This window comes from Anabas testudineus, chromosome 22, assembly GCF_900324465.2.
Source record: "Anabas testudineus chromosome 22, fAnaTes1.2, whole genome shotgun sequence".
Taxonomy (NCBI): Eukaryota; Metazoa; Chordata; class Actinopteri; order Anabantiformes; family Anabantidae; genus Anabas; species Anabas testudineus.
In genome coordinates, this window is record NC_046630.1 from 14,096,997 (window position 1) to 14,109,392 (window position 12,396).

General features: G+C 39.1%; 1 protein-coding gene across 2 annotated transcripts in view; it reads left to right on the forward strand.

Annotated features, from left to right (window-relative positions):
• Nucleotides 1-12,396, forward strand: part of si:dkey-247m21.3 (5-hydroxytryptamine receptor 4) — a 31,431-nt gene that overhangs the window by 3,328 nt on the left and 15,707 nt on the right. Inside the window, exons 2-6 of one of the 2 annotated variants that reach the window (XM_026339031.2) lie at nt 6,121-6,202; nt 6,499-6,672; nt 7,289-7,495; nt 7,611-7,764; nt 8,900-9,564. In XM_026339031.2, coding sequence (XP_026194816.1) covers nt 6,180-6,202; nt 6,499-6,672; nt 7,289-7,495; nt 7,611-7,764; nt 8,900-9,564 — 1,223 coding nt within the window. In that variant the 5' untranslated portion in view covers nt 6,121-6,179. The remainder of the gene's footprint in view (nt 1-6,120; nt 6,203-6,498; nt 6,673-7,288; nt 7,496-7,610; nt 7,765-8,899; nt 9,565-12,396) is intronic. The other variant, XM_026339032.2, reaches the window with a different exon arrangement.

Below are 12,396 nucleotides of genomic sequence, written 5' to 3' on the forward strand. Positions count from 1 at the left end.
AACAAATTATAACGCATCAAAACATTTTGCATTAAAAACTAGCAATGCCCTTTTTTTTACACACCTATTTGTGAAAGGCTCTGTAACAGTTGTGAGCAGCTTGCCCGCACATGCATGTGTACTCCAGGATCTCAAAAAGTATCAAGGGCTGAGAGAAGAGATAGAAAAGATGTGAAAAGTGAAGGCACAAGTGATACCCATGGTGATAGGAACACAGGGGGCTGTAACTCCCAAACTGGGAGAGTGGCTCCAGCAGATCCCAGGAACGACATTTGAGATCTCTGTCCAGAAGAGTGCAGTCCTAGCAACAGCTAAGATACTGCACAGGACCCTCAAGCTCACTTTTTTTCTGGCTGCTCTACTGCCGCCAACAGCATCTTTGATAATCGTTTTAAATCAAGAAGAATCATATCAACAACTGAATCTTATCATACCAAACTGAATCATGCATGTAAAGTGTTGATGCTTTTCTCTGCTTTATATCATTAAAGTAGGTTTGGGGCTGTTGGTCTGGCAAAATAAATCATCCTAAAGACATACAGTATCTGTAATGGATATTATTTGATTAGTCCTAACATTTTACAGACTTATAATTCAATTTTTTGTCAATTTTAATACTCAACAATACCAAAGATATTGGTAACCGTTCCTACTGTTCATGCTAGCCACAAAGCGATCCCTAACCTGACATTAGTGTACGTGATGGGGTCAAAAGTGTGTCTTTGGGTGACTTCTATCCTTTAGTAAACACACCTGATATAAAACATAATCCGTGTGTTTTAGGAACTGTTTCTGTGATTGACATTGCAAACAGCCTATATGTGAAGACACACATTTCTCACAGATGTGGTTCTGCAGACCATCAAAAGCTGAAAGTGCAGGCATTTATTGAACTACAGTCATAAATCTAGTGAGCTACTCCCTATCTGTTGATGTTCAGCTGTCATTCTCCAGTTGTTTGACGCATGTTTTACATTCAGTGACTTCCTTTTGCTTTAGCACACTTTAGATTTCCCATAAACAGGGCTCTGGTGCTCAGTGGTCTAGAAGTGGCAGAACGTATGTAAGCAATGACCACAACAAACATACTGTATCTCATATACTAAAATCTAAAACACCTAATAATCAGCTGTTGTTGTGTGCAGAAGTGAAACCTAAACATTAGCGGCTAGCCCAGCCATTGATTCAGCTGTTGGCATGTTTTGGTATTTGTGCAGCTAGGTACTTTTTGATTGGTTGTCACATAATAGTGTATTCCTCAACAAAAGCTTGTGCAGAATGAAATATTGATGCTATGAGAAAGTGGAAAACTGTCTGTACTAAAGCATTGGGGAGACACACAATGGGTATTTCTGCCTGCGGCGTGCTTCTCACTTTATTCTTTACCCAACCCCCACCCCCAAGAAAGATGGTACCCTTTTTATGACAAGTGCAGCATGCTCAATTAGCCTCTCACAACCCATTACCCTCACCCACATAGCTTTTTCCAGGCAGACTCTCACCTGCTCCATTCTGCACCATCTAAGTTGCATCTTGGTCCAGTCATGCATGCATCAGGCTAGTGTGTTGTCATTTCTGGATCTAATGTGTTGACTGGTGGCCTTCTTAAGAATATAGTTTATTGTTATACTAATTTTGATCTACTTTAGTTGTTACCTTGGCAACAACTGTTCTACCAGGGGTCCATATTAAGAAAATTCAGCGTAATTACAGACAATCATGTTTACCCACTGAAAAATATTATAGATGATATTAATTTCTGTTTCAAAATTCAGAGTAGTATTGCTCAAAAATGCTCATGATTCAATCATGTCCAATTCCTTTCTTTATTTTAGCTGCCAAATATAGTCTTTAAACTGGAAAAAATAGTGCTTGGTTATTCAGCTGCACAGGCAGGTAGTTTATAAAAACCCACCAGATTAACTGTCCTGTTTGCACATCACATGCCACATCTACAGAGCTTATGTGGAAAAGAAACCAAACCAGCAAGTGGAGCAGAAGTTACCATTTATTTAAAGTCCTATCTTTTTCTTTTAAACATTAGACCCTAGTTGAGATAATGAGTTCATTCTCAGCAGACTTTGGTCAACACAATCTGTCATTACAGCAACTTTTCTAGGCTGATTGCCCATTTGTTCCCAGAAGGTGGTGTGTTCAACATATGTTGATATCAGCAAAAAATGTCCTACTGTCCTGCATCTATCTGACATTACATAAATATTTTCTACCATTCGGTCTAAGACATCAATTTGATTTGAGTGAAGAAATTCCAGCACAAGTGCTGAGCAAGAAAGATGGAGCCAAAAAACAAGAATGTGAGAAGTTTAATGTTTCTCCAATTCCAGCTGTTTTGTAATTACGCAGCCATAGAAGATTTGACAAGCTCATCTTCAGTCAGGTCAGTTGTGGAGAAAACCCCCTAAACCTATGAGTGATGTCATTATTAATGCAGTATGACTTAAATAGTTGTTGAAAAATGTTGTGGATGTGTTGTGTTTGAAGAAATTCTGTTGTAAGTGAAATACCAAAGAGGAGAAGTGGTGATATTGATGCGCTCTATGTAGAGTAAGCTGTAAGTAATATACAGGTTCTGAGACAGTGTTAAGTAAATTAAGTACCGTTGTGTGTTTTTCCCTTGAATGACAAAGCTGATTTCTATTTGTTATTGTCAGTTATTCCCAGGAGAGAGCCAAAACCAGCAGTGTCAAGTCATTTTGTTAATACAGCTGTGTTCTGTAGTTTTTAGTGAATATTAGTCAAACAAATGTGGTGTGCACAGGCTATTTGTTGGCACCAAATCGAATGCTTTAGTGAGTATTTCAGGCACCAGGGTGGTGAATTTGTGATTGGCTCAAAATAGACTAGCATGTCCATGGAGCTCTATGGCACAGAAGGATAAATTATACCAGCCTTTGGCTACACAGACAAAACCTTCGAGGACTCAATTCATTAACTGATAATAATAAGAATATAGTACTCTATGTAACCACACTTACATATATGTTTTAATCCTACTTTGTATTGTACATAAACACGTTATATTAAGTATAAGCAGCTACATCACACACTCAACAGCACAGTTTCAGGTGAGAGCATCTGTCCCAGCAGTAGTGTGTTTAAGAGCCAGCTTTCCTTACTCAAACATTTGAAAATTACATCAGGATAGTCTATAGAGCTTGATACCTCTCACTCTCCTTGGCAACAGAGCAAGAAACTCCTCCTCTCCCACATATAAACAAATGTGCACATGAACACACACACACACACACACACACAAACGGTTCAGCCCTCTCACAATCTGAGGTGTGAGTTTATGTGAGAAGTATTTACTTCCCACCTGACAAGAAAACCAGTGAGTGAATTAAAGAGCATTTAATTTGCTGCCTTTGTTGTACTACCAGTGATGATATGGTTGCAAAACACTACTACTAAATCCTTTTTTTTTTACATTCTAGTTAATCTCATACGGGATGTTTTAAGTTATTTTGGTTAGATTTGTTTAGATTGTGCTGGAGAAATCATTGTTTATGTAGTGTGGTATTTTGCTTCTGTGTGCAGGATTGTGTGTGACAATGCAATAGTCATTTTTTGTAAGTCACATTTCAGTAAGTGCTAAATGCAGTGCCAGAAAAAACATTAGAAAACAGGGTTACAGGGGAGGAATAAAATATGCAGAATCAGTTTTCAATCAAAATGCAAACTGTGCTATTCATCTATCCATCCATCCCTCCACATATTAGTGTATTTTATTGTTGTTTATGAAGCCATGGAGCCAAATGTAAAAAAAAGTGGTGTTTGGCTCAAACCCCCTGGTATTTCACTCAGCCAATTAGATTATTTCTTCTTTCAGAGCAGCATTCTTTGTCCAACATAAACTTAGATCATAATCAATATTTTGAAGTATAATGATTAAACAATAACATCAAAGTACTGAATACTGAATCGCAAGACTTCCCCCCCCCCACACTCTCCAGAGTTCCTTCTGTTCAGTTCAGCACCGTGTCAGCCAGATGTGAAATGGACACAGTGAGCTGTGAAAACACACCTCCCTGGCCACTCATCACACAATAGAGCAACCGAGCAACCTGTTAGAAATATGGCTTCTCTCTGTTCTTGCTCTCCCTCTCTCTTTTTTTTACCTGTCATAGAAATTCACATTGAACAAAACTTTTTTGTCATTTCTTGAAGTCTGATGTGAGTAATGAGTTGGTAACGAGTCTGAGGGTGACTAGTGTTACTTTTGTTGTCCAGTGTGTGTGTATAAGAGGGCGTGAGGTGCTTCTGCTTCACTTTTGGGGTTTTGTTGGTAATATATACTGTAGAGTGTCAACTATTTTTTCAAGTTCTGCTTGCCTATAATTATAAAACAGTAATTTCTGACACTTTTCTTCAGTTATGGACTCTGAAATTGTGAAATTATTCTTCCCATTTTCACTTTGCCTGTCTCTTTACCTCATATTTCAGTATTCCCTGCATCATATAAATGGGTTTTTAAAGTGAAACCTACTGAGAATTATAACATCAATCTGCAGTTCCTCATTGCTCATTGATTAACTGTCCAGCATGTATCTTGACTGTTTTGGTTACCTCTCATTGCTGTTATAACAGCAGAAAGTAACTATGCCCATGGACCCTATATAGATATATATTCTTTTTTTAATCTTTTTTTTTTTCATGAAATGAATGGAAATGTATATATATTTTTATCCATTTAATTTATAACAATCATGGATCAGCAGTCTTAGAGTTAGTCTGTTATGTGGAAGTAGATCTGTCCAGATCACTATATTGAGAAATCATAGCAACTCAAGTACTAAAGATGGTGGTAGTGAGGGGGGTTTCATGCATCTATTCCCAGTGGTCCTATAATTTTTTAATCTGTCTGTTTTTCTTGTCAGTTTTGTTTGATTTAAGTCTCAGTTCAATGTTTAGTAATTTTCAGGACACTAAAAGTGTCACTTATTTTTACAGCCCAATGAATGTAATGTATATGTCAAAAACACAAAGTCTGCACGAGTCAGAACTGGAAAACATTTTGCCTACATAAGGGTTTTGGAGCTTATTTGGCTCTTGGGAGTTTCAGCAAATCAAGGCCAGTCTCACTGACCAGTATGGTCAAACTAAAATAAACCAAAGAATTCTATTTTAAGATACAATCAAGTTAAATTTATATCATAGCTTTATATCAGAAGAGGGTAATATGCAGACGTGACAAACGAAACTGTAACCTGTATTGAGGAACGGCCCTGTTTGTGACCTTATTACAACCAGTGACAAGTCTGTCAGATGACGATATTGACCCTTGAGTGCTATAAGACAGATAGTCGCCATAAAAAGGCAGCGTCAGAAGCACCTGTTTTAATAGGTGCTTAAAGCTGATAACACATCTGCTGTACCTATGAAAGGTGCTCTGCAGTTCCTCAAGAATACATACTGTAAAATGACTGAGAGCACAATCGTGTCATTTCCTGTCTGACTGGTCGTCTTTGACAAAACACTCGGTCCACACAGAGAGGAAATGGCCATGTTACAGCATGGCAAGGGTTGAACATGCTTCCTGCAGTGCTGAGGCAAATGGATAAGAAGCCACAGTATATACTAATGTGACTCAAATAAGAAGGTAAAACAGGGTCCAGGTGGGGTAAAATCAATATCTTCACTCTGCTTACCAAATAAATATGGGCTGCCAGGTCAGGAGTACAAGGATATGTTGAAGGATCAGAATCGGTTGTCCCAGAGGTGCTGATGTCTGAACTTTGACCTCCAACTGACAGCAAAATAAGAATTTCCCTTGTGATACTCAAAAAACGCAATGTTATTATTGCATTACAAAGACAAACTAGCATGCTGATGGAATCTGGCAGACACAGCTGCTGCCTGTTGCACTATAAATATCACATGCTTTCAAGCTGTGATCTACTAACTTACTTGTGGTACAAATATCACATTTTTGGTGCCTTAATGCAGCTGTGAGATGGACAAACAATAAGAAACCCAGACAGTTTATATGTGCAAGCTGGCGACTATTTACAGAAATATGCAGTGTTATTGCAAGAGACAGTGTAATTGCATCTTTGTGTGTGTGTGTGTGTGTGTGTGTGTGTGTGTGTGTATTAACAGGGCCAGAGCATGGGGTGATGAGGACTGCCGTCTGCTGACATCAATGCAGATGACTAGTGATGGCCACAGCATCACCTCAACAGTAAGTTTTACATTTAAACTAATGTAATGGCCTAACAATTACATCAAGAGACATTACATTTGAAAACTCCCCCCGCATTTGTTGCATCATTTCTTTCTCACTCTTTTCCCTTGCTTCCTGTCTACATTAACTACTACCTGCTATTAATGCTTAAGTGACAAAACAAATAAAAAAGAGAAAAAATACTCGCTTACACATTCTCGCTTATAAGAGTAAGAAATAAAAAAAATTCAGAGTTTCAAAATGTTACTTGGACAAGTTGATTCCTTTTTATTTATTTATTTATTTTTTTGCAGATTGTTGGATGACGTAATAAACACAGGGCAACAACAGGAGCAGCAGCAACAACAGGAGTTACTGAGCTCACTGGAGACAGTTGTTCTCACCATCTTTCTGTCCATTATTATTATCATGACAGTGTTTGGCAACCTACTGGTCATGGTGGCGCTCTGCAGGGACAGACACCTACGGTGAGCTTGTTGATCAATGCTCTGCTGTTGACTTTAAAGTCAGACATGACTTTAAGGACATGAGCTCAGCAGCAGACAAGTGACTCCCTTAAAGATAGAGCCTCACGCAACAATAAAAAGGTGGCATTGTCCCAGAAAGTAAAAATGACGTGTAGTGCTGTTTGGGCGTGATATTAAGTTTCAAGTTTTGTCTTTCTACAGTATCACTTAATGACACCTGTTATTTAATTCCGTACAGTGATATCTGTGGTTTTTGGGAAGGCCTGTACTGACAAAATGCTAACAGAGATCACATTGCATTTTAGGGAAGATGAGTGTAGCAAAAACTGAACAAACACATCAACTGTCAAAGCACTCATGTTACAGACAGCCTCACCTAAAACAATTAAACTACAAAAAACTGAATTTTAAAGTAAGAAAAAAAAGAAGCACATACAAGCCACTTTATATTTCTGCGAAGTCACATTTGCATTTACTGGCAAATTGAGTGGCAGCAGCATTAAAGGTTAGAGATATGTTTTTTAAATTCATACCACATACAGCACAGCATATTGTAAACTTTCTAACGTCTTTGTTGTTGTTGTGTCCTCTCTACGCTACTTCTTTCTTCTGTCAGGAAGAAGAAGACCAACTACTTCATCGTGTCACTGGCATTTGCCGACTTGCTTGTTGCACTGGTTGTGATGCCGTTTGCTGCGATTGAGCTGACAACCGGCGAGTGGCGCTACGGAGAGATTTTCTGCCTTGTCCGGACGTCTCTGGATGTTCTGTTAACTACAGCATCCATCCTGCACCTCTGCTGCATTGCACTGGACAGGTTTGTGTATGTGCGGGCTTACAGTAGATAAATTACCTTTCTTTCAGAGATGCATATCGAACTCATTTTGAAAATTCGTTTGAAGTATTGTATGTACATATGTCTGTATGTGTTATTCCAGATATTATGCCATCTGCTGCCAGCCACTGGTCTACAGACACAAGATGACCCCAGTGAGAGTGGCTGTGATGCTAAGCGGCTGCTGGCTCATCCCCACATTCATCTCTTTTTTACCCATCATGCAAAGCTGGAATGCCATCGGCATCGAGGACATTGTGAGTAGCTTAATTCAGAAACCAAAGAGGGGCAAGGGATGACAAAGTAATGAAATCAAAACAACTGCGGGTTATTTTATTATTCTCAAAACTGTCATTACAGTCTTGCATCTATATATTTTACCAAAGTATCCCACTGAAAAGTTCATATACCTCCTGCTATCGCCTAAAGAGACGTTCTTTCTTGAAAGGCAAACTGTTTAAACCTTTCCTACCTAATATTCTTGGTTTTCAATCCCTTGAACGATGACACAGTAATGCAGTGATCACAAAACAATTTCAGTCCCTGTGGACGATCTTGTGCTGCAGGCAAAGACTTCAACAAGCTGGGTTGGATATGTTATGGTGTGAGGTTATTTCAGAGAGCTGCCTTGAAATGAGCAGCAGGATTCCCAGAGGCAGATTGGGATCGACAAATTTATTCAGCCAGACTTAATGAAATACATGGCTCTTTTCTCTTTCGCTCAGGCAGCATCCAGTCTGTTTTTAATAGCTGTCTGGATGTCTTGAAGTCATATGTCATGAAGGAAAAAATTGCATAGGACTAGAAATGGCGTATGTCTGCAGATTTAGTTTGTTACTTCATATGTTGTGTCTATTCTCTTGGTCACGTCTCTCACTCAAATCAGAAAAAACTCTGAAAACTTTCCACTGCACTTCTCTGTCCCAATAAGGAATTGTTTGAAACTAAAATGCCTTCTCACACCAGCTTCCACAAGAACCAATTCAATAATTGTGACAAAAGTTGAACTAAGTAGTACAGAATATCTGTTTGGGTTGAACCCCATCTGTTCCATTTTTACAAAGCAAACACTGAGGCGCTACAATCCTGTTTGTAGGAACTCATCGAGTCTCTGCCCTCCCTGTGCCTTGAATTCAGTACTTTACACATTATGAACAATATACAAAAAATACCTTTTAGGGTGCCTTTACACAAATTGAGCTATTTATTACCATGGAGAATTCAGGGGGTGGTTCATCAGTGTCTAACCCCAACTAGTACTACAAGAGGTAAAACAAATATTATTCAATTTTGGGTGAGAATAGCCGTTTCCCCTTGCCTCCAGTCTTTATGTTAAACTAGGTTAATACCCTCTTGGCTCTAGCATCTATGATTTCTATTTCTTCTTTTCAGATTGAGGAGAGGCGAGCCTTGATAGGAGGCTCCAATGACACAAGCTGTGTGTTTCTGGTCAATCGACCGTATGCTCTGATCTGTTCCGCGGTGGCCTTCTATGTCCCACTTGCCCTCATGGTCCTGGCTTACCAGCGTATCTACGTTACTGCCATGACCCACGTGCGGCAAATCGAGACACTACAACGTGCTGGCTCTGCTCCTGTTACAGGGACGGCTCCGGTCATCACAGTGAGGTCGTCCACTTCTTCAGACCCATCAGAGCACTACCGCCTTAGGACAACAACAGGTTCCTCCTCTCCAGAGCAGGCTCCTGTAGCCAACAGCCGCATGCGTGTTGAAACTAAAGCGGCAAAGACGCTGGCAGTAATAATGGGTTGTTTCTGTCTATGCTGGGCACCATTCTTCATCACCAATGTGGTGGACCCCTTCATTCACTACTCAGTGCCCTGGCAGCTATGGACAGCCTGGCTGTGGCTCGGATATATTAACTCAGGGCTGAACCCCTTCCTTTACGCCTTCTTGAACCGGGCTTTTCGAAGGGCGTTTCTGGTGATCCTCTGCTGTGGGGATGCACGATACACACGGCAAGGGAGCTACTCCTATGGTCACAACCACAGAGCGTGCTCGGCTGCGTCAGTCAACGGGACATCTATGGCACTGAGGTAATATTTGCTTAAATGTTTCCTATCCTGTTTTGGTGTAACAGGTCAAAGTTTGGTGCCTGAGGAAGGCTTGTGATCCCATCTTTTGACACGAGTGCGTGGGAGTGTTGTTGGACTGACGACACATCATGTACATATACCATAATTCTGGTGTGGAAGACAGTAATTGGATGTATGAGTGTGATAAAGGGAATACAAATGGGTCTGGGAGTATGCGCATGTGTGTGTGGTCCTGCTCTCCTCTATGTTAAAACCTGATGGAAGAGGAAATCAACACCTCAGGCAGGACACAAAATTAGTTTCTCTGGTCCTGCCAAGTGTGACAGATCTTTCTGTGTTGACCGAGTGCGTGTGAAGTACAGAAAAGTTTGTTTTCTTTGTAAAACACAGTAGAAGGTAATAAATTGGAGTTGTGTAACTGACTGACTGCATAACTGGATTAGGTTAGATTAGATGACGATGACGATGTTCTTTTTTTTTTTAACACATTTAAATTAATACAAATAATAATAAGATTCAGTGTCATGTTGATCATAATGTAGATTTGTGGTGTATCAACACCAGGAGCAAGAAAAAATATCTGTATATATGGCTTATTTGAATTAAGTAAAATAAGAAGTAATTTTTCCATGTAGGCCTGGTGCCAATGTGTAAATAAGAAATGTAAACATGTTGTGTCTTCTCTAGAAATAAAATATGCAAATATTTTTCGATAAAGCAATATCATTCTGTTAGTTCATCACTTTAGTTCCGACTGAACTACTGTATTTCAACCATTAAATAAACTGGCTTTTAATTTTGTAGTACAGGCATTAGCATTAAACCTTTACATCATTGTCAAATTTTGACAGTCTTAGTACCCTGTGCTTTCTATTTAGAGCTTTTTAGCAGACTAACTTGCTAAACTAATGGGGGCTGCCAATGATGAGCTATAATTATCTCCTGTCTTATTCACCATAAGGACCTCAGGTACTTTTCCATTTGAATTATCCACGTTATTGACTTTGTATTTATTACCTTTATAAAGCCCTTAGTAAATTCCAGACACTATCTGTTACTAATTTATTAGTGTTAAAGCTCATATTGCTGTCAAAGATATGAGGTATCTAAAGGCATTTGTCTACAAAATAATAATTTGTCGTTTGAGTCTATAGTCAGCTGAGGTGTTTTATCATCTGTGTAGGATAGAATGGATTTTTCCACATGTTTACAGATTGATATCTTTAACCTAATTATAATTTATTATATCAGATAATCGTCCCACAGCACTTTTTTTTAGAGCAGGGGTTCTGTTGATGTTAATGGTGGTGATTTAGTTGACGTCTGTGTTTGTGCTCTCAGCTCTTTTGAGTGGAGGGGGATGATGGAGGAGGTGACCTGCCTGTGTCTGCACTGTTTAACTTTAACACAAGTACTTCACTGCTGCAGAGAAACAAAGGCAGTCGCACATATATACACACACAAACACACAGATAGTGTGGACACACAGCTAGCAAATTAATTCATACATGATATTCATACAAAATAGGCACACACAACACGTGTGAGAACCGCTGATATTGTCTTATTGTGATGTGTACAAACAACACATATAATATATGTGCACACACATACAGTAGACAAGTAGCACATATGCAGACTCACATTCTTTGCTAAATATGCATATTTTTGTTGGTTTTACTGTTTATTACTTGTGCTGAGTCATTTCAGTTGTTCTTGCAATGTGTGTGCATATTTTAGCTTTCCGTCTATGTGTGTAGGAAACAGGAAGGCAAACAGTGTTAAGTCCAATCAGATGTCCTCTCTTAAAATCTGTCTCGGACAGAAAACAGACTCAGACAATCAGATTACGGCGGCCAGGATACTGGAAACAGAAATTACTTCAGGAATCGTGTCAAATTATGTTGTCAGTGAGCTCTAGGTGTTTAGGAACACTGTGGGTGGATGGATGTGTTTCTGTTGGTGTTTCTCTGTGGTGGGTTTTAAATTATAAATACTTATCTTTAATCTTGTCTTCATATTTGTATATTGTACATGTTTTTGTGTGCACAAATTATAACAATGTCTCATGAATCATGTTTTTGTTTTATATTCTTTTGGCCTATAATTAAATACACTTAGTATTTCTGTGCAACAATCTCAACATTACAGATTTTAACAGTGACTTCTTCACTATCAGTCAGCCAGGGATTCTTCAGCTTCACCGGTAATCTTGTAATCTGCTATCTTTTTCCATTGTGCAAATCCTAAAGCCATTTGCCTGAGAGGCCCAAAACTGTTGACACACACACACACACACACAGTGGATAGTAGTATTAGTATTTGTGATTGGAGTCATAACAAGGACTTAATGTTTGGTCCACTGGGAGGGACATAGAGAAGACAGGTTACAGCTTTAGAATAAGTTCGGTCACACTTTTCTTGTGTCCTTGTGTCAGTGAATAAGAAGCAATCCTGAGCAGCTTTACTTATTATACTTTCCTTATTGATTTATCTTTGATGCCTCTGATGTCATGAATCATGATCACCAACCAAAAACCATTGTGCTCTGTACGCTAAAGCTGGCTGGCCATTTGATATCCACGAGTGGTCATTTGTTAATAGTATGTACAGGCCAAAAACCTTGATAACTTTAAACCTCAATATTGAGGGGAGAACATTATTTATTTTCTATAGATTTTGGGGGCATTTGATGACAGGTGAGAGAAACATTAGGGAGGACAAATTTCCATTTCTCCAGCTCCCCTGTAGCTTTAGAAGGTGCTAGTGGGCAGATTTTTTTTTTACCTTCACACAGATTTGGGCTAGCTGTTTCATGCTGCTTCCAGTCTC